The 19,111-nt window shown below is 39.0% G+C and overlaps 1 protein-coding gene and 1 pseudogene across 1 annotated transcript; one reads left to right on the forward strand and one right to left on the reverse strand.

Annotated features, from left to right (window-relative positions):
- The first annotated feature begins 9,692 nt into the window (after window positions 1–9,692).
- On the forward strand, window positions 9,693–10,838 carry LOC145907351 (uncharacterized; annotated as a pseudogene).
- A 4,857-nt stretch (window positions 10,839–15,695) lies between these two features.
- On the reverse strand, window positions 15,696–18,607 carry LOC145907352 (ficolin-1-like). The gene is made up of 5 exons (XM_082994770.1): window positions 18,385–18,607; window positions 17,971–18,113; window positions 17,575–17,666; window positions 16,552–16,619; window positions 15,696–15,796 (listed from the first exon to the last, which is right to left on the reverse strand). Exons 1-5 carry the CDS (start codon window positions 18,605–18,607, stop codon window positions 15,696–15,698), a joined length of 627 nt encoding a protein of 208 aa, XP_082850896.1.
- Between the last annotated feature and the right edge of the window lie 504 nt (window positions 18,608–19,111).

Below are 19,111 nucleotides of genomic sequence, written 5' to 3' on the forward strand. Positions count from 1 at the left end.
GATTATTATTGTTCGCAATGACGCAATAATTATTTTTTTGTTATTTTGAAAACGTTTGCAACAAAGCGGGAAGTTTTCTGGGGGAATTTTGGGAAAAAGGAACATCGACTTCTTTCTTCGTCTCTCTCGTATTTTAACTGCATGTCTTGCTCTTTTTCGGTGGGAGCTTGGAAGTAAGTGTAATGTGTAGTCACAGACTAAACTCACTGCACAACTATATGATTGACTCAAATGTTGCCAAATCAAAGGTAACAAATGTTAACAAAATAATGGAATTTAAATATTTTAATTATTAGTTTTTTCTTCTATCTCTTTTAATCGAATGTTCACTGGCATCGCAGCCAAGGCTTGGCACCCAAGCTTGATCAGCCACTGTGGCCCCTATAGGCGCAATGGGTTTTTTGGGCCTGTTGGCTAATAATTGCCTGAATGTCTCTCTGTAGAATTCACAATGGCAAATACATTAATTCGAATAACAGTTTATTATCAGGGATTCGGGAATAAATTCCGAGCCCCGGCGAATAGCTTATGGAGTCTCGGTATTAATGGCCTTGTCACAATGATAATAGAGAATGCAATTGAACATGTAACAGACTGATCTTAACTCAACATGTAATGCCATGCACCGCGATTTGAAACGTAAGATCACGTGACAATGCTAGAGCAGCAGCGACATATAGTGGAAAAGGAAAAAGGGAATGTCACGAAATGACTGTTAAAACTTGTCATTGTCCGCTGCAATATCCACATCGCTATATGACTTCAACCTTGGTTTCGTATATGTTTAAGATTTTCCCCGAAAAGTTACGCTCAATATTTTGTAAAGTAGATATGTTCACATTTTACACAGCAACAGACAACAGACAACACACATGGAAATATTTTTGGAAACCGTCACGCATTTGTGGAAATATTGCTGGGAACCTTTGGGTTCATTAGCAAAGCCATAAGAAGTTTCTCTCAGGAGCTATAGAGAAGGTCAAACCTTGGTAAGTAATATGTTTGTGCAAGCGAAGCAACAGATTCGTCAAAACCACTCGTACAGGATGCAATCAGGACTGGTATCGGCACTCAAACCTCGGAAATAATGTCAAAGAACTCGGCAAAAGGCGCAATGTGATTCCATCGAACCAACGTTCTTTCGTGTCAATGCAATGGATAAACACGGAAAACTGCATAATGGTAACTGAATTTATTGCCTCACAAAAAATAAAACAACATTTTGGTTTGGTATATATGACGATCATCAGCACAAACAACACTTCCGGTGTCTCCACGGGGGAAATTCCCTCTTACGTGCAAGTTTCATGTAATTTCCTTTACCAAAGAAAGGGCGCACAAAAACAGAAGAGAATATACTGGAATAGAGACATTGCCATATTGATGTGAATCATCAAACAGATCAAGTTATTTCAACTTGGGCATTGCATAAGAATGGAAGTTCCACAAAAATTATTTCCATAAATATTGTTGCTGATTGCTACATAATAAACCGTGCACATGAAAGCATTGGTTTGAGTTCGACTTCCGATCGTAGACAAAACTTGTCTGGAGTTTTTATATTGAAAGGGGAAGCTGGACGTTTTCTGCAAGAACACTGGGAAAAAAGAACGTTGACTTCTTTCTACGTCTCTCTCTTTTATTTTGGCTGCATGTCTTGCTCTTTTTCGGTGCGAGCTTGGAAGTATGTGTAATGTGTAGTCACAGACTAAACTCACTGCACAACTATATGATTGACTCAAATGTTCGCAAAATGAATGGAAAAAAAACATAAACAAAATAAAGAATTTTAATGATTTAAATGGTAGATTTTAGTTATTTCTTCAAATCAAATGTTTACTGGTATCGCAGCCAAGGCTTCGCACCCAAGCTTGATCAGCCACTGTGACCCCTATAGGCACAATGACCCTTTTGGAGGCGAGAGGCCTGTTGGCTAACAATTGCCCGAATGTCTCTCTGTGGAATTCACAATGGCAAACACTAATTCGAATAACAGTTTTTTATCAGGGATTCGGGAATAAATTCCAATCCCCGGCGAATAGCTTATAGAGTCCCAGTGATGATTTGCTTGTCACAATGATAATAGATAATGCAATTGAACATGTAACAGACTGATCTTAACTCTACTTGTAAGCCATGCACTGCGATTTGAAACGTAAGATCACGTGACAATGCTAGAGCAGCAGCGACATATAGTGGAAGAGGAAAAAGGAAATGTCACGCAATGACTGTTAAAACTTGTCATTGTCCGCTGCAATATCCACATCGCTATATGACTTAAACCTTGCTTTCGTATATGTTTAAGATTTTCCCCGAAAAGTTACGCTCAATATTTTGTAAAGTAGATATGTTCACAATTTGCACAGCAACGGACAACACACAATTAGAAATATTTTTGGAAACCGTCTTGTATTTGTGGAAATGTTGCTGGGAACCAATGGGACCACTAGCAAAGCCATAAGAAGTTTTTCGCAGCAGCCATACAGAAGGTCAAGCCTTGGTAAGGAATATGTGTGTGCAAGCGAAGCAACAGATTCGTCAAAACCACTCGTACAGGATGGAATCAGGACTGGTATCGGCACTCAAACCTGGGAAACAATATCAAAGACATCAGCAAATGGCGCAAAGTGATTTCATCAACGTTCTTTAGTATCATTGCAATGGATAAACACGGAAAACTGCATAATGGTTACTGATTTTAATGCCTCACAAAAATAAATCAACATTTTGGTTCGGTATATATGACGAGGCGAATAGCTTATAAAGTCTCAGTGATGATTTGCTTTTCACAATTACAAAAAAGAATGAAATTGAACACGTAGCAGACTGATCTTAACTCAACTTGTAATGCCATGCACTGCGATTTGAAACGTAAGATCACGTGACATTGCTAGAGCAGCAGCGACACATAGTGGAAGAAGAAAAAAGAATTGTCACGCAATGACTGTTAAAATTTGTCATTGTCCGCTGCAATATCCACATCGCTATATGACTTAAACCTTGCTTTCGTATATGTTTAAGATTTTCCCCGAAAAGTTACGCTCAATATTTTGTAAAGTAAATATGTTCACAATTTGCACAGCAACGGACAACACACAATTAGAAATATTTTTGGAAACCGTCTTGCATTTGTGGAAATGTTGCTGGGAACCATTGGGTTCATTAGCAAAGCCTTAAGAAGTTTTTCGCAGGAGCCATACAGAAGGTCAAGCCTTGGTAAGGAATATGTGTGTGCAAGCGAAGCAACAGATTCGTCAAAACCACTCGTACAGGATGCAATCAGGACTGGTATCGGCACTCAAACCTGGGAAACAATATCAAAGACATCAGCAAATGGCGCAAAGTGATTCCATCAACGTTCTTTAGTATCATTGCAATGGATAAACACGGAAAACTGCATAATGGTTACTGATTTTAATACCTCACAAAAATAAATCAACATATTAGTTCGGTATATATGACGAGGCGAATAGCTTATAAAGTCTCAGTGATGATTTGCTTTTCACAATTACAAAAAAGAATGCAATGGAACACGTAGCAGACTGATCTTAACTCAACTTGTAATGCCATGCACTGCGATTTGAAACGTAAGATCACGTGACATTGCTAGAGCAGCAGCGACACATAGTGGAAGAAGAAAAAGGAAATGTCACGCAATGACTGTTAAAATTTGTCATTGTCCGCTGCAATATCCACATCGCTATATGACTTAAACCTTGCTTTCGTATATGTTTAAGATTTTCCCCGAAAAGTTACGCTCAATATTTTGTAAAGTAAATATGTTCACAATTTGCACAGCAACGGACAACACACAATTAGAAATATTTTTGGAAACCGTCACGCATTTGTGGAAATATTGCTGGGAACCTTTGGGTTCATTAGCAAAGCCATAAGAAGTTTCTCTTAGGAGCTATAGAGAAGGACAAACCTTGGTAAGTAATATGTTTGTGCAAGCGAAGCAACAGATTCGTCGAAACCACTCGTACAGGATGCAATCAGGTCTGGTATCGGCACTCAAACCTCGGAAATAATATCAAAGACATCGGCTAAAGGCGGAATGTGATTCCATCGAACCAACGTTCTTTCGTATTATTGCAATGGATAAACACGGAAAACTGCATAATGGTAACCGAATTTAATGCCTCACAAAAAATAAAACAACATTTTGGTTTGGTACATATGACGATCATCAGCACAAACAACACTTCCGGTGTCACAACGAGAAAAATTCCCTCTTACGTGCAAGTTTCATGTATTTTCCTTTACCAATGAAAGGACGCACAAAACAGAAGAATGTCATTGAATAGTGACATTGCCATATTGATGTGAATCATCAAATAGATCAAGTTGTTTGAATTTGGGCATTGCGTGAGAATGAAGCAATTTCCCACAAAATATTTAAGTTCTGATAATGCGAAATGAATCAAAGTATGGAGTTTGTCTGGATGGCAAACTTCTTGTGGTATGAGACGTAACTTTGATTTGGTGTCTATAAAGAGGGTTTCCATACCATGCTAATTTCTAGAATTTGTGCATATTTCCACAAGCAGTGTTTTTGAAAATAAATCTATGCCCTTTTCCAAGACACGTGTTTCCTTTGGACTTGCGTGCTTGTGTTTTGTTTAGGTTTTGCGTCCTAACGGGTCTATTTCCTCAACAATTACGGATTTTCAATGACATGGCGCGGTGGTAAACGATTTCTGATGGATCACCTTCAGAAAAGTCCAATCATTCTGACGAATTAATATATCTTCAAGATCGGACGGAGTGTGAAATGCATTAGAAATGTCGTCATCTAAAAGCAACATGCTTATGTTGTTGATAATAACCCTGGGTGTAACACGTAATAATGATTGCTGCAGATTGCTACATAATAAACCTGTGCAAATGAAAGCGTTGGTTTGAGTTTGATTTTTCCATGGGGTTTTCATATTTGAAGACGAAGCTGGGCGTTTTCTGAAGGAAGGTTGGGAAAAAGGAACGTTGACTTCTTTCTACGTCTCTCTCTTTTATTTTAGCTGCATGTTTTGCTCTTTTTCGGTGCGAGCTTGGAAGTATGTTTAATGTGTAGTCACAGACTAAACACACTGCATAACTACATGATTGACTCAAATGTTGCCAAATGAAAGGGTAACAAATATTAACAGAATAATTCAATTTAAATATTTTAATTCATAGTTTTTTCTTATATATTTTTTTTATCAAATGTTCACTGGCATCGCAGCCAAGGCTTGGCACCTAAGCTTGATCAACCACTGTGGCTCCCATAGGCGCAACAAATCCTGTGGAGGCCTGTTGGCCAATAATTGCCTGAATGTCACTCTGTTGAACTTACAATGACAAACACTTTAATTGGAATAACAGTTAATTATCAGGCCTTTTGGGAATAAATCTCAAGCCTCGGCAAATAGCTTATAGAGTCCCAGTGATGGTTTGCTTGTCACAATGATAATAAAGAAGACATTTGAACATGAACCAGACTGATCTTAACACTGCTTGTAATGCCATGCTTTGCGATTTGAAACGTAAGATCACGTGACATTGCTAGAGCAGCAGCGCCACATAGTGGAAGAAGAAAAAGGGAATGTCACGAAATGACTGTTAAAACTTGTCATTGTCCGCTGCAATATCCACATCGCTATATGACTTAAACCTTGGTTTCGTAAATAAGTAAGATTTTCCACGAAAAGTTACGCTCAATATTTTGTAAATTTTGCACAGCAACAGACAACATACTTGGAAATATTTTTGGGAACGTTATGCATTTGTGGAAATAGTGCTGGGAACCATTGGGTTCATTAGCAAATCTATAAGAAGTTTCTCGCAGGAGCTATACAGAAGGTCAAGCCCTGGCAATTAATAGGTTTGTGCAAGCGAAGCAGTAGATTCGTCAAACCACTCGTACAGGATGCAATCAGGTCTGGTATCGGCAATCAAACCTCGGAAATAATGTCAAAGACATCGGCAAAAGTCGCAATGTGATTCCATCGAACCAATGTTCTTCGTATTAATGCAATGGATAAACACGGAAAACTGCATAATGGTAACTGAATTTAATGCCTCACAAAAAATAGTACAACATTTTGGTTTGGTATATACGACGATGCATGAGCACAAAAAACACTTCCGGTGTCTCTACGGGGAGAAGAATGTCTTTGAATAGTGACATTGCCATATTGATGTGAATCATCAAATAGAACAAGTTGTTTGAATTTGGGCATTGCGTGAGAATGAAAGTTCCACAAAAGATTTCCCAAATATTTAAGTTCTGATACTGCGAATTGAATCAAAGTTTGGAGTTTGGCTGGATGGCAAATTTCTTGTTGTATTACACATAACTGTGATTTGGTGTGGAGTATAAAGAGGGTTTCCATACCATGCTAATTTCTAGAATTTGTGCATATTTCCACAAGCAGTGTTTTTGAAAATAAAACTCTGCCTTTTTCCATGACACTTGTTTCCTTTGTGCTTACGTGTTTGTTTTTTTGTTTATGTTTTGCATCCTAACGAGTCTATTTCTTAAAAAATTACGGATTATCAATGACATGGCGCGGTGGTAAACGATTTCTGATGGATCACCTTCAGAAAAGTCCAATCATTCTGACGAATCAATATATCTTCAAGAACGGACGAAGTGTGAAATGCATTAGAAATGTCGACGGAAAAAGAAACATGCTTGCGTTGTCGATAATAACCCTGGGTGTAACACGTAATAGTAATTGCTGCAGATTGCTACGTAATAAACGGTGCAAATGAAAGCGTTGGTTTGAGTTTGATTTTTCCATGGGGTTTTCATAAAAGGGTAACAAATATTAAGAAAATAATGAAATTTAAATATTTTCATTGATAGTTTTTTTGTCATACATTTTTTGATGAAATGTTCACTGGCATCGCAGCCAAGGCTTGGCACCTAAGCTTGATTATCCACTGTGGCTCCTATAGGCGCAACAAATCCTGTGGGGGCGAAAGGCCTGTTGGCTAATAATTTCCCGAATGTCTATTCCAACTGTCTATCTGTAGAATTTATGATGATAAACACTTTAATTCGAATAACAGTTAATTATCAGGCTTTTTGGAATAAATTCCAATCCCCGGCGAATAGCTTATAGAGACTCAGTGTTGATAGTCTTGTTACAATGATCACATAGAGAATGCAATTGGACATGTAACAGACTGATCTTAACACAACTTGTAATGCCATGCACTGCGATTTGAAACGTAAGATCACATTGCTAGATCACCAGCGACACATAGTGGAAGAGGAAAAAGGGAATGTCACGAAATGACTGTTAAAACTTGTCATTGTCCGCTGCAATATCCACATCGCTATATGACTTAGACCTTGGTTTCGTACACAAGTAAGATTTTCCCCGAAATGTTCGCAAATGCATTTCAACGCTCAGTATAAAATAGCGACTTATCGAAACCCAATATTTCAAGCTTACTCTTGCGGCTTTGAGTTTCTTTTATGAAACATCTACTTTCAATTGAGCGCATTATAGTAGATATAAAGACGTAAGAATACAAAGCGATTAAATTCATGCTTCTCATCGAACCTTCATGAAGAAATTGGTCGTGTTTTTTGAACACTGCAACATTATACCGTGTTAGAAATAGATATTAAGTTGTTTCGGTAAATTCACACACACCTGTGTCCAATATAGAACATAATGGATGGTTGCGACAGCAACGCACCGGAACTGACGTAGTGTTTAATTGAAATTGCACCTTAATATACGTACCGCCAATTTGAAGCACCACATAAATTGCACACGCACCAAACTTTAAACCGTACCAAACATATAAAAAACATTTCTTTCGACATCTTTCCACCCAATATTGAGTTCCAATTTTACACGGAAACAAGGTTTACAAACAGTTGTTTGTGCAGGAGACGATACATGGTTCTCGCCGATGCAAGATTTGCTGTCGCTAAACTTAACTCTGTGAGTCGGGTTGGCGAGCACGTGTTTGCACACTTCCGACGTTGCCGATCGTTGATGTTCAGCGATGCGTGTCCACAAGTTTCTTGATATCTGTCCAATGTAGGATTGACTACACGAATATAGGAGTTTGTTAACGACGGACGAAAGGTCTTCTTTTTGAATGGAAAATTCTGCGCAAGTTTGAGTGGGTCATGTTCCACGCCCTATACAGTCTTACTGTCTCTGCAGCGGTAATCGAAACGTGTTGATCTCCGACGGACTCGGTGGTTGATACGGTCTGGGTATGACAACCTCATCACACAGAATTTTGCGTTTTTGTGTGTGGATTTTGGAATGGCCACCTCATATTGTTTATTCATTACCGAACTTACGCACATAGCAACGAACTTGTTTCAACCTATTTTTCTCGAAATTATGGTTGTTTTGTTTATATGTGTGCACTACGGTATATAAGCATATTTTACCGTGCAAAATAAGTTTGATTCTAGCGCTACAGTGATGGAGCAGGAATTATGGATCGTGGCAAAATATATTACGGGAAAAAGGGCCAGGTTTTTTTTAGCTGCAGTATCTTTGTATTCGAAGACATTAATTAGGAAAGTTATTTTTATAGCAAGCGATAGGTTAGCGTACACGTGTCACAAACAAAAACGTATTATCATTGTATTTAATCTAAAAGAAACGACCGTTTGCAACTGTTCTGGTTACGCTGTATGATTAGTATAATGTGCCACAATCAATCTGTGACTACCTGTGTGATTACTACCACCGTGCGGAATAATGATAGCAATTAACTGTCATATAAATGCGTTCTTGTTATCGAACGTTTTCAGTTGATGGTTTAGCCTACAGTCATTTCGATACGAACAATTTAAGGAAACTCAACATCAACAGGGAAACAAAAATGTTCATCTTTTGTTAGTTTTCGTTCACTAATATCAATTCACTTATAAATGTTTTGACAAATGCCTTAGCCAGGGGTTCACAAATGGATTCATCAGGCTTGTCCACAAGCATATGAACAATGCACAATGTTACAGGACCTACGATGCAATGCGTGTTAATGATGCTTGAATGTCATTGCGTAAACCACTAAGTGGCGACAGCAACTCTGGAGCGATGTCTGACTGAAATAGGAAGTCATTGTGTTCGTACAACTGACTTGGAGGTCCACAATGCAACAGCACACATAGAAATCTGTTTTGAGACTAGATCTTATGCAGAAATATCTCGTCAACTATTTTGCAATGGAAATATTTTGCGGTGCCAGATCACCCAGCACATAGAACACAACACGCAATTGTATTCAATGTTGAGCAGAATGGGAGGCGCGACGGAAACACAAACACTACAAAAATTTCCATTTGTTTTGAGCTTGATTTATTAATAGCGGCTCGAGGCTCACGCTTTTGGGGAGAAGAGAAAAAAGAGTGTTTTTCTTGTAAATGTGTATTTGCCTTCCGCAGAGTTATTAAAATATGATAGGAATTCCATTTTATGGAAAGTGATTACTTGACCCACAAACAGTTTATCAAAAAAAAACGCATGTAATCCATAGTCTAATCTTTTTGCATGTAATTGCTTTAAGCGTAGTTCTTGTTGGTATTGGCAAAAATTGTTGTGAAAATAATATAACATTTTCAATTTGCCGCTAGATGTCGCAAGTGGTAGCGTATTGACAATATATTTTTATGTGTCATGATCAGATTCTACCTGTAGCACGCGTAGTGTGCGGACGTGCGAGAAATGGCAGAAAAGCCAAGTTACGCGCAAGTAGCATATAAAAAGTCGGCCGAATGGAGAAGGCCAAACTGTCTAAGTTTGAAGGCGGAAGGCATTTTGAAAAGAGAAAATGTGTTAGAAACTCTTAATAATCTACAGTACTCAATCAAAAAGCTTACTGGAATAGCTGAAATGAGGGGAAACTCTTTTGACATCACCTGTACATCTAGAGAACATGTGCTCGACCTATATGCAAAGCTTAGTACCCTAGAAGGGATAAAACACCTATGACTTTATGAAAGCGACAAAGTTAATGTCGCTGTAGGATGGGTTCCAATACCCTTTCCAAACCAGGCAATCGCAGAAGAGTTGACAAAAAAATATGGGAATGTTTCCAAGATGATACATCGTAAAGGAAGAGAAGGTTTGCTTTCAGGCATGCGTATCGCCACAATGAATGTATCCGACCTAGAAGATAACCCAATCCCAAGCTACATTCGAATTTTGGACTGCGAATTTTATGTTACCTACCATGGTCAGGTAGCAACCTGTAAATACTGCGGGGAAAAGGGTCACAAACAATTCGTTTGCCCAAAACGTAAATTGGATTTCCCAGAGCTTGCAAATGTTCAGCCATCAAAACGTGCAAACACATCAGAATTGAAGCAAAAGCAAGGTAACAAAAATCCCGGAGCACCAGGTGCAAGTCTGGAGCAACCTGATAAGAAAGCTGCGACTACAACTGATAAGAGCCCAAAGGGCGATAGTGCCAAAGTGCCAAACACTGTAGCTGATTACAACTTGACCGATGAGTTCCAACTGTTCCTTGTGGAAGTGGGGAGTAAAGTCTGCAAATGTCCGACATGTCGAAGCACAATGCGCCTTATGCCATGTTGTCAGGACTTTCAACCAGAATTCCGAAAGGAGGAGGGCACCTTCGAATGTATCCAATGCGAAAGGTACTCTATCATATGTGTATGTAACGCGATGAATCGCGTCCCTAAGTCAACGATGAGCATTGATTGTTGTAATGCTGTGTGTAAACATAAAATAATTAACTGTGGCTGTGGCAAAGTATTTGCGCAGCTCATAAACCCTGGCGAACCCTTTTGTTGTCCGTGCGGCATGGAATTTGAGTGGGACATCGAGATTGGACTGAAAAAATATTAAATAATGTCATAATGGCGTCACATATTGTTTCCTTTAATGTTCGGGGCCTAAACAAGACTATCAAACGAAAATCAGTGTTTAACTTTTTGCGTCGCAAGTGTCACATTGCTTTTTTGCAAGAGACCCATTCCAGTCCTGACAACGCGAAATTATGGCAACTAGAATGGGGCGGGGAAGCTATTTGGTCACATGGCAATAGGAGCAGCAGGGGAGTAGGAATCCTGTTCAACAAAGGCCTCTCTTATACGTTAAAAAACACCGTATCCGATCGCGATGGCCGATTCATTTTGGCTGAAATAGAAATTAACTCCAAAACAATAACCCTAGCTAATGTTTACGCACCCAACAACGACTCCCCAGAATATTTCCACAACCTATTCGCAGAACTGTCAAACTTTTCTGGTGCGCCAGTTATAATGGGGGGGGATTTTAACCTAGCATTTGACCCAAGACTTGATAAAACCGGAAACGCCCATCACCCCAACAAACGAGCAAAGGAGGCCTTACAAAACTACATGCAACACTCGAATCTTACCGACATTTTTCGATTTAAATTTCCCTCAACAAAAAAATTCTCCCGCACTCAGAAATCCCCACTGTCACTATCACGAATTGACTTTTTTCTTGTCGATCGCAGCTTAATTAGCGACGTAGTAAACGTTGACATTGTCCCAGGAATTATGTCAGATCACAGTGTGCTAACCTTAGATGTTGCAATAAACCCATCTCCGAAAGGAAGGGTCTACTGGAAGCTAAATACTATGCATTTAAAAGATGAAAAATACAGGGCAACAATCAGGAAAGTCATCAACAACTTCATTCTTGAAAACCCAGAAACAGACACAAATCCCCACACCAGATGGGACGCATTAAAAGCAGTAATTCGGGGTGAGTCGATCCGATTTGCGGCCGTATTAAAGCGAAAATTAACCGTCAAACATAACGCCTTAGAGAAGCAAATTACGTCACTGGAAACTGAGATAACCAACCTACAAGGGGACGATAAACAGAAGCGAGTCGAAGCACTTTCACAAGCTAAAGGAAACTTGGACACCCTTTTAGAGCGACAAACAAAAAGTGCTATTATTCGGAGTAGGGTACGTTGGGCAGAAGAAGGAGAAAAAAACACAAAATACTTCCTGAACTTAGAAAAACGACATGTCGCAAAAAAAAACATCTCTAGATTATTGATCAACGGGACTATATCCACTGACCATAAATTAATACTGAATAACCTAGCTGGCTTTTATACCCACCTGTATGAGAAACCTCCATGTTCGACTCCAAACACCCTGCTGACAAGTAACCTAGAAAAGCTCGCGCTGCCAAAAATTACTTGCGAACAAACGGAAAAACTGAATGAGGAGACAACGGAAGCGGAATTTTTAAATGTGATTAAAACCATGCAAAAAAACAAATCGCCAGGCTTGGATGGCTTCCCGGTTGAATTTTACAATATAGTTTGGGATGATATCAAACTGGTCTACCTAAATGCATGGAAGTTTACGGTTGAAACCGGTAAAATGTCCGCGAGCCAATCTGAAGGACTCATCACCCTAATTCCCAAACCAGGGAAAGACCTTTTACAGGCCCAAAATTATCGCCCAATATCTCTGCTAAACGTTGACTACAAGATCGCCGCCAAAGTGATTAACACAAGAATACGCGGTGTTATCGACGATATCGTATCCAACGACCAAAACGGCTTTCTTCCACACCGCTATATAGGAACAAATATCCGGTTGCTGTTCGACATGATTGACAGTACGGACCATTACCGCGTTCCTGGGGCAGTACTGTCTTTAGATATTTATAAAGCCTTTGACACTTTAAGGTGGGAATTTATCTACGCAACTCTCTCTGCGTTCGGGTTCGGAGTCAGATTTGTCAATCTCATTAAATGCCTTTACCAAAATGCCTCTGCGAGAGTCACCAATAGCAACTTTCTCTCAGAATCTTTTGACATAGAACGTGGCGTCAGACAGGGAGACCCACTCTCCCCAACGTTATTCGTGCTCTGCATCGAATGCCTAGCAACTGCGCTTAGACAGGGTGATTTTGAAGGCATACGACTAAACGACAAAGAATACAAAACATCCTTATTTGCGGATGATACACTCGTTTTTACTAAAGGTTCTGATGCGGATTTCACCAAAATCTTTCAAATTTTAGAGGAGTTCGGCGAAATGACAGGTTGCAAAGTAAATATGGAAAAGTCCTGTGCCTTTTTCATAGGTCCAAATCGCTCAAACCATCACAAACCATTTCAAAAGGATGGTCTACAATGGCCCTCGGAATCTATTAAGTACCTTGGGGTTATAATACCACTCACAAAATACAAAGATGAGGAACTTATCGAACTAAACTTTTCTCCGGCACTAAAAAAAGCGAACATAGTAATGAACCTTTGGGCGTCCAGAGGATTAACCCTTCTCGGCAAAATAACAATAGCTAAGAGTCTCATTATACCTCTATTGACATATAAACTGTGCGTCCTACCAGTGATCATCCCAAAAAAGTGCATTTGTAAAATCGACCGAGCCTTATTTAAATTTATATGGGGCTCATCTTGGGAACGAATTAAAAGAGTGAACCTGTGTAAAAGTTTGGATAACGGCGGGGCGGGCATGATACATATTGAGAACTATATGTTGGCTCTAAAATTTAAAGCGCTCAGGGAATTATTTTGCGAGGAAACAAAAAATATAACGGGTCTTCAAACTCCATTCTTACACCCAAACAGATTGGAGACACTTTTAAACGCGACGGTCGGCCCATCAAGTACAATCTTGAGGAGCGTCATCCCATTGAGAACCCTCCGTTGTAACATAAACATTGCGAAATCAATCCTGAGCAAAAACCCCGACCACGCATGCAACAGACCTCTCTGGCTCAACAAAGCATTAAAAAAACGCAGTAAACCCTTCTATTTCGAAAAATTTATAGACGCGGGAGTAATGGCCCACAACGACCTACTAGACCACAATGGGGAATATTTGAAATATGATGCACTTACTACAAAATTTAGTCTTGACCCAAGTACAACAGATTTCACTAAGTTTCTCAAGCTTATAGCATGCATGCCCGAGGAGTGGGACAATGGACCAGTGCCTTCACATAAAAACCTAACAGACGTTTTAAAAAATATCTTGACACATTGCGAGAGCACAAAGGCTTTGTATTCGTGGCTTCAAACCGCCAATATAATTCAACCCAAAGCACAAGCTGTATGGGAATCCTTAGTCAATGACAGAGTACCTTGGAGGCAAATATATAAAAATATACCGCAAGCTACAGTGGAAACTAAATTAATAAGTTTTCAAATTAAGCTAAATCTCAGGGCCATTGTGACCAATAAAAAGTTAAAAGATCTGAAGTTTATAGGAACAGGTTCATGTGTCTTTTGCGAAAATGCCGAGGAAACGGTTTTACATTTATTTGTAAATTGTCCTATCGCAGCACATTACTGGGAAAATGTATGCAGTTGGCTAAGCGCTAAACTCCGTGTACCCTTGTATTTTTCTCGTGCGCATTTACTGTTTGGTAGACATGAAAATAACAATATTTTTGAATGCTTTTAAAATTGCGCTCTTCTTTGTGCCAGATTTGTGATTTATCGATGCAAATACGGTAAGAGGAAACCAACAATAACAGAATTTGTTAACATGTTGCAAAAAACAAGATCTATAGAACTAAACATCGCCAGTGAAAAATACTGTAGCGAAACGAATTATTACAGAAGAAAGTGGTCCTACGCTGCTTGAAGCATATAACCAAATAACTTGACTCTCTTTTGCTGACTTCTCGCCATTGTGTTTAACCATTGTTTTTTGTCTTCTTGCTTAGCCTTTTCTTCAATTGTACGCCTTTAGCGTCCTTTTTCAAAAAAAAAAAAAAAAATGTGTCATGATCAGTATACTGGGAAAATGTAAGCTGTTGGCTTGGTGCCCAACTTCTTATTTTATGGCAAGTGGTTGGTTTCGAACACGAGTCACAAACAGGTTTTGTGATGACGATTACACGCTACTGTCACGTGATTTATGAAATCTGCCCCAATCCATCTGTGACCACCTGTGTGATTATTATGTTTTTGTGTTGTGCTAATTGCAATTATCTGTGTTTAAAGTGTGCTTGGTATCTAACCTTTTCATTCATTGGTTTAAAATCATTTCAATACGAACAATCCAAAGAAAAACAGCATGAATTTTATCGCAATTCTAGTCCCAGCATTTAGCAGGTTTCGAGACATTGAAATTAGCGAAATACTTGGTTAGCTGACTTTTCTGACTCCTCTTGCTTAAAGTTCCAGATGATTGCTAGGCCACGCTTTCGCGGTCTGTATTCATGCCGAAAATCAAGTGAGCTTTTGCCCTTTTACTCTACGCAAGGTTTCCGTCCTCGCTGAGCTCACCTAAGGACACCTGTGTTATTCTTTGACAGATGTACCGCCCCAGTCAAACTCCCCGCCTGACAAGGTTTGCAGGGCGGGCGCCACACTTAAGACTAAACCGTGACCAGGAATGTCTACTGCTTTACTGAATAATGACACAACAAGCAAAAGGTTCCATGTTTTAATGTTCCATGTATATTATTTTAATTTTATATGTGATGATTTGTGAAGCAAAGTATTTACAAAATATTCACAGCAACAAGCAAACACACTTGTGAATTCGATGCAATCGTGGTGGTAATAAGTATATGCGGTTAATAAATTGTTAATCACTTTTCAAAGAGTAATGAAAAAAAGGTATTTCCAGTAATTTCGATGATTTCTTTGTATTTTTATTAAATCACGCAAATAATTATATTTATTTGTTTTGTTTCATCTTCAGTTTTATTACATCACAGGTCTTATTTTCATTTCCCATGGTACATAACAGCGCAGTTTCCGCCATGTGAATCATGATCTCGGTCAAGTGTGGAGAATAGCCTCTGATTGTGATATTCCAGCTGATCAACTATTGGTGCAAATTTTTTAAAAGTTTAGTTTGCGGTTCAGATGTTAATCAGCTAATCACCTTGCATATAATTGAGAGCAGTGAATATTTAATATTTGTGGATTTAACGCATTTTGTGAGTAACATAGACAAATCTGCCAATAACGCTATAATTGCGAAACACATTATTTTTAATTCCGATTTTTTAGTATTGCGAATTCAGACTTCGTAAAAATTTTAGTTCTTGGAGACATTCTTCGATTTATTTTAAACTTCCGATTTTGGCGGCTAGCAAATTTCACAAATGATAAAAAAATGTTTATTAACCACCACACAAGTGATTAGCTCGTATATTTCCTTTAAAGTACGCAGACATTTATGGAAAAAAGTTTTGCACAAAAAATGTGCAAAACGAGTGAAATTCAGCACGTCTTTGACTCACCTGCGGCCGTAAACATGCTTTATATTACATTTGTATTGTCGGACGTGCATTGTGAAAAACTTAACAGGTTTTGCTTGGTTGTTTGGCGTATTGAATTGGTCAGTCTTTGTTATAAAACAGAATAAAATCAAGTATTTTTTACAAAATTTCATTACACTTTTAAGGCATAATTAAATGCGTAATTCTCAGTTGGGACTCACTGGCGACTGTTGGCAAAATAAAGTCCGTGTGATGCGGCCGGTATTAATAAAAAGGTTGTGCGCCCCTGAGTTAGAGGCTTTATTAAACCTCCTTTGTATCAAGCTAATTTATTTGAACGTGTTTGCTCGCTTACCTGCATCACCAGTGTACCCAGCAACAGTCAGACGGTAATTCTCCCCTGATGAACCGATGCTGAAGTTGCTGTCAAGATGGTACAAATAGGAACTCAAAAACTTGGCACTCAAACGCACGCATGTAGTTACCTGTACTTTGCATAATACTTTGTGTCATCAAAATTTTGCAGGTCAACGCGGAGCTCTTGACGTTTCCAACTTGTAAGTTCGTGCATCAGCTCCAAGCCTTAATTAATAAACAAACGTTAAGAGTTATTCGTTTTTTCTTTTACAAATGTTGTTGGTGTTTGACGATGAAAAGCTTGCACTCAAGAGCGCAGCCCAACATATGACAATCGTGACGACGAGAAAATACTAACATATTTGCATCTTCGATTGCTAGTGTTTGAAACTACCGCTGGAGGCGCTAAAGAACGAAACCTAATTGGGAGTTGGTAGTGATTGGCTGCATTGGTCAAGCGCCCAACCCGTATACCAAGAAATGAAACCTGATCGGGATTCAGGCATAGGATATTCCAGGGTGCAAATCACGGTCTGGCCAAAAAAAAAATCTAAATAAACAAAATCCTGCCAATCATGCCATTGCATGTAATATTATTGCCTGATATAGTGGTAGAGATCCACTACGTACATGTGAAGGTTGCCTGGCAAGTTGTACATTTGCGCACCAGTGTACATTGGTCACAATATACCCCGTGAAACCACAGAGCTCCTGTAGCTCAATTGGCAGAATGTTGGGCCTGGTTAGCCCAGGGTCGGGAGTTCAAACCTCACCGGGAGCTTGATTTTTCAAATCTTGCTCCGACTTGTCAGAAAAAAGTGGCTGATCCAGCTACTGCATTGCGTGGACTGCCAAGCCTGCGAACCTAATGATCGCGATACGATAGCTGTGATCCTCAAGCAAGCACCTGTGCATTTAGGCGATCCTGCCAATCATGCCATTGCATGAAACATTAATGCGTTGTAAACAAAAGAAACAAATTGATTTAAATGCGGGTGATGCTAATGTCGCAATACCTGACCAAAACTCTCCAGTAAAGAAACCAAATCCATTTTCATATTCTGTCCAGCCCCGATAAAAATTAGTTGAACCATCAAATCGTTTCTGTACAACCTGAAAATATATAAAGAAAAATAATTTACATTGTTTTGCTTGGATTTTTATATTTCGAGCAAACATCGAGCAACTACGTATATCCGTTACGTTACAATGTTCTTTGTATTTTATAGTTAAAATTGAAACAAATAATTTATTGAAAACGTGTGTATTTAAGACACCCTGTTTTGATTTGTAGCTTCGGTTCCATTAATATTGATAACATGACCCTGTTCTTTTGAAGAGGGGTTTCCATTCTTGGTCAAACGTTTGCAATTAACCAAAAATTTATTTAGTTCTAATCGCAGAAATATGAACTCACTAGCCAACCACCACCATCAGTTTGCATGTCGCAATATCCCTTGTATGGTTTAGGAGGAGAATATAAATTGTAGACTCCGCTTTGTGTCATTCCGTTCTGCAATGCATCCTTGCAACTGGCGTAAACAAAACGATTCATATCTCCTGCAAAATAAAACGTTATCATTGGTCTGAATAAGAATTATGTCCCTTTAACGCCGATATATTGAACTATCACCAAACTTAACGTTACTGTAAGATTTTTCTGCTATTCATCCTGTTTTGATGCTAATTTCGCGACAGAGACGGTAACGCCGGGTAAAAAAATACAAACTATTAAAATAACCTTAAATCATTTTTGCTTGAGGTTTAAACCAAGTGCCACTAACGCAGTTCCAAAATAAAATTAATGGAATAATTTAGCAAAACTAAATACGCCTGAGTTCAGTTTCCATTGCTTCCATCTTTGCTTCCAACCTCCTAAATTCATCTTCCCAGGTGTTATTGGCACCGGGTTCTCCTTTCGGTCCCTGGACACCACGAGGCCCAACAGCTCCCGGTGGACCCGCTGGTCCTGGTATCGGATCTTCGTTGCTTCCTCCACAAGTCAGGATGACCTGATTTGCTCTTTGGCACAAACTTAGAATTGGACAAATCATAAGGACTAGAGCGAGACCTTTCATCAATATTTTCAACATCATTTTGCAGCTTGAAACAAGCAATGCGGTAACTTAAAATACAGTTCGTGCTCAGTATCCAGTGTCTGGTATGATTCGTGGCAGAAATAATTTGGTACGTTCTTATTCAAACGTGACAAACAAATTGATGGTTAATTACAGTTCTGACGGACGAACACCACGATTGCAGAGCTTTCGGGAACCGAACATTTCATTTTCAGATTAAAAAAAAACGTGACAGACAGATAGAAAGTTAATGACATCCGTGACGATGATTTCAACACGACTTGCTTTATTCTTTGGTCAAATGTTACGAAGGGGTTACATCGCAAATTTGCATTTTATTTTGCAATACCTCTGCCCTAGGTGCAATTTTTTGAGATGGCTGTCATTTTCTGGTGCATCATACGCATTCATTAACAGTTATCTTGATAGTTGTCGTCGTTACTATTCTGTTTTATTCATTTTGCGCCCAAGAGCATTCAA

The sequence above is a fragment of the Ascidia mentula genome, chromosome 6, assembly GCF_947561715.1.
Source record: "Ascidia mentula chromosome 6, kaAscMent1.1, whole genome shotgun sequence".
Taxonomy (NCBI): domain Eukaryota; kingdom Metazoa; phylum Chordata; class Ascidiacea; order Phlebobranchia; family Ascidiidae; genus Ascidia; species Ascidia mentula.

What these genes read in the sequence shown, in the direction of transcription:
- LOC145907352 (XM_082994770.1), bottom strand. Translation starts at nt 18,607, where the DNA reads ATGATTTGTCCAATTCTAAGTTTGTGCCAAAGAGCAAATCAGGTCATC. An exon ending in CTGATGGTGGTGGTTGGCTA is followed by an intron (nt 17,667 to 17,970) that starts GTGAGTTCATAT and finishes ATATATTTTCAG; the next exon opens with GTTGTACAGAAACGATTTGA. An exon ending in TTCTTTACTGGAGAGTTTTG is followed by an intron (nt 16,620 to 17,574) that starts GTCAGGTATTGC and finishes CCATCTTGACAG; the next exon opens with CAACTTCAGCATCGGTTCAT.